General features: G+C 60.1%; 1 protein-coding gene across 1 annotated transcript; it reads right to left on the minus strand.

Moving 5' to 3' along the window:
• Positions 1-303: 303 nt before the first annotated feature.
• On the minus strand, positions 304-2260 carry LOC135181256 (basic helix-loop-helix transcription factor scleraxis-like). Its single transcript, XM_064154275.1, has 2 exons — positions 1832-2260; positions 304-1295 (listed from the first exon to the last, which is right to left on the minus strand). Exons 1-2 carry the CDS (start codon positions 2258-2260, stop codon positions 1245-1247), a joined length of 480 nt encoding a protein of 159 aa, XP_064010345.1. The 3' UTR covers positions 304-1244.
• Positions 2261-2918: the final 658 nt, after the last annotated feature.

The raw sequence follows: 2918 nt of genomic DNA on the forward strand, positions 1-2918 counted from the left end.
ATGAACAATCTACTGAGGTGCTGTTCTTGCTAAGTTCTTCATGACAAAGGCCAGTGCTTTGCACTTATTTATAGAGAGTCCCGTACAGAAGGTGAAGTGAGCGGCGCCTTGCTGCTGCTTCGGCCCTCGTGCCTGGCTGCAGGACTGGCCAGAGCCAAATGGATGGCAGCAGGGGTGGCTACAAAGGGACAAGTACTCTCTGCCGCACCTCTCAGAACAGTACCCTTACAGAGCTTTTACCTCTCCAAGTAACACGGTTAATGAAGACCTAATTAAATATATCGGAAATAACTATAACCACCATTGCCAAATTAAGCCAGCTCATATTTGAACTCTTCCATTAGTGGTGTTTAAGATGTCAGCTCGCAGCTTCACTACTGTCCAAACCTGAAACCACAAGAAGTGTGTTTGCTTCTGAGCATTCTCAAGTAAATCAAGGGAAGGGAGATAACAGCATCAGTACAGGCACCACTTGGGAGTGACCTGGGTGGCAGGGACATGTCCGGAGCCCTTGTGAAACCCTCTTTACTTCGTGCTTGCCAGACAGGTTCAGGACTATCCCACGCTGTTTCAAGGGCTGGCACCACCTGTACTTGTGAGCAAGGAACAGGCACCGCTTAACAGTGCTTCTCCACTTCACTGGCTGTGTCCTGTGCCAAGGTGCTGCGCCGCCTGCACCCAGCCACCGCCTGCGCCACCTGCACACAGCCATCGCCTGTGCCTTTCACTCGGAGCTTCCTGCCTTTCTGTGAACACCTTAAAATAACCTTCCAGCATCGTTCAAGCCTCTTGAGCATGCCAGCTGTCGCTATCAGCCCCCCCACCCCAAGAATTAGGGTGCAGCTGGGGGAGTGGGCGGCAGAGCTGCGTGCAGTCCAAGCCAGGCTGAAGGCATGGGGCACGCTGTGTCCGTGGCAGCTTCCCTTGACAGCAGCCGTGTGTTTGGACGTTCAAGTTTCACCATGTGACACAGGTTTAGGAGACATCAGGATTAGGGCTTGGATGCTCAGGTTTAACATTGCTGTCACTGAAATAGCTGCCGCACCAGGTGCAGCTGCCTCAGCAGCACTCAATTTCATCTGCAGAGCAGCCTGCACCAACCTGCCCCGATGTGGAGCAAGGCACACGGCTCACAGACTCTTTTGGGACTGTGTTGTTTAAATGTAAACGTACAGCACAGGAGCAGCCACATTACCCACAGAACTGTGCAGTCCCTGCAAGGCTGGGTGAGGTCCTCCACCGGGTCAGTGTCCACCAAAGGCTGGGCCAGACAGTGGCTCCTCTCCCTCCCGGTGCTGCGCCAGGGATAAAAGGCATGGGTTAGGATGTGCTTGGTGTAAAGCTGAGGGAGCACAAGGGTCAGGCTTTAGAATCACGGAGTTGCTTCAGACCAAAAAGACCTCCAAGAAAATCAACTCCAGTCAGTATCCAACTGCCCAGCCCAGTGCTAAACCACATCCCCAAGCATCACATTTCTCTGAAAGCTCTCGAGGGATGGGGATTCAGCCACCTCCCTAGGGCAGTCCGTGCCAGTGCTGGAGAACCCTTTCAATGAAGTTTCTTCACATATCCAATCTAAACCTCCCCTGATGCAACGTTGAGGCCATTTCCTTATGTCCTATCACTTGTTATTTGGGAGAAGAGACTGACCCCAGCTGGCTACAGCCTCCCTTCAGGGAGCTGTAGTGAGCAAGGAGCCTCCCCTCTTCCCCAGACTAGCCCAGGTTAGGAGACACCAAGGACTTGCGGCCAGGGCAGGAAGTCTGACCGTCACCCTCTGCCAGACAGGAGGTCGGTGCCCGAAGGGAGAAGCTGGGGAGCCGGTCCTTACCCGCTTCCTCTGCTCGCTGAGGCAGAAGGTGCAGATGGGCCGCGGCGCGGCGTCAGCCGGCTGCAGGCAGGGCCCCGGGCAGGGTTCCGGGCGCGGCCCCGGGCAGGGCTGGGCAGCGGCTGTGCCCTCGGCTTGGCGCCGCTGCAGCAGCAGCACGTTGGCCAGGTGCGAGATGTAGCTGGAGGCCAGGCGCAGCGTCTCCACCTTGGAGAGCCGGCGGTCGGCCGGGCGGGTGGGGATGAGTCGGCGGAGGGCGCCGAAGGCCGTGTTAACGCTGTGCGTTCGATCCCGCTCCCGGGCGTTGGCTGCCGCCCGCCGCCCGCCACCGCCGCCTCCCTGCGCCCGCCGCCGCCTCCGTCGCCCGCCGCCGGCTCCAGTCGCCCGCCGCTGCCCCGTGCCCGCCGCCGCCGCCCCCCCGCCGGCCTTCATGTCGCCTGCCGCCGCCCCGCCGCCCCATGACTTTTATGCCCCCGCTCGCCGCGGCCCCGTGTCCCCTGTGGCGGTTGCTGCATTTAGCCGGGGGCCAATGCCGCACCTGTCGCCGCGGCCCTGGGCTCGACCGGGCACCGGCTCCTGCGGAAATCCCCCTCTCCTCCGCCTCCCCGCTCCTCACGGGCTGACCACGGCGTGGCCGACGTTGTGTACGAGCCCCCGCAGCCCCGACCTGGCTGGCACCCTCCCGGCGCTCCCCCGGGCACAGAGCGACGCCCGTCTCTTGGCAGCGTGTGCCAAGCTTTGTAGTCACCACCGATCCCGCTCCCCAGGGCGCCCCCTCAGCTGTGCCTGTGCCAGACTTTGTGCAGTTGGAGAGTGGCAGGACCCGATGATCTTAACGGGCTTTTCGTAGCGAAACGCTTCTGTGATTCTCTGTCATAGCTGGAGCGGGCCAACAGGTCTTCAGGAGGGACAGCACAATCCCAAGCACAGATCCAGTCTGGGTGGGGAATGGCTGAGAGCAGCCCTGAGGAACAGGACTTGGGGGTCTGGGTTGGTGGAAAGCTTAACATGAGCCTGCAGTGTGAGAGCAGCCCAGACAGCAGCCCTGTGCTGGGCTGCAGCAAGAGCAGTGTGGGCACAGGGCAAGGGA

Source organism: Pogoniulus pusillus, chromosome 2, assembly GCF_015220805.1.
Source record: "Pogoniulus pusillus isolate bPogPus1 chromosome 2, bPogPus1.pri, whole genome shotgun sequence".
Classification (NCBI taxonomy): Eukaryota; Metazoa; Chordata; class Aves; order Piciformes; family Lybiidae; genus Pogoniulus; species Pogoniulus pusillus.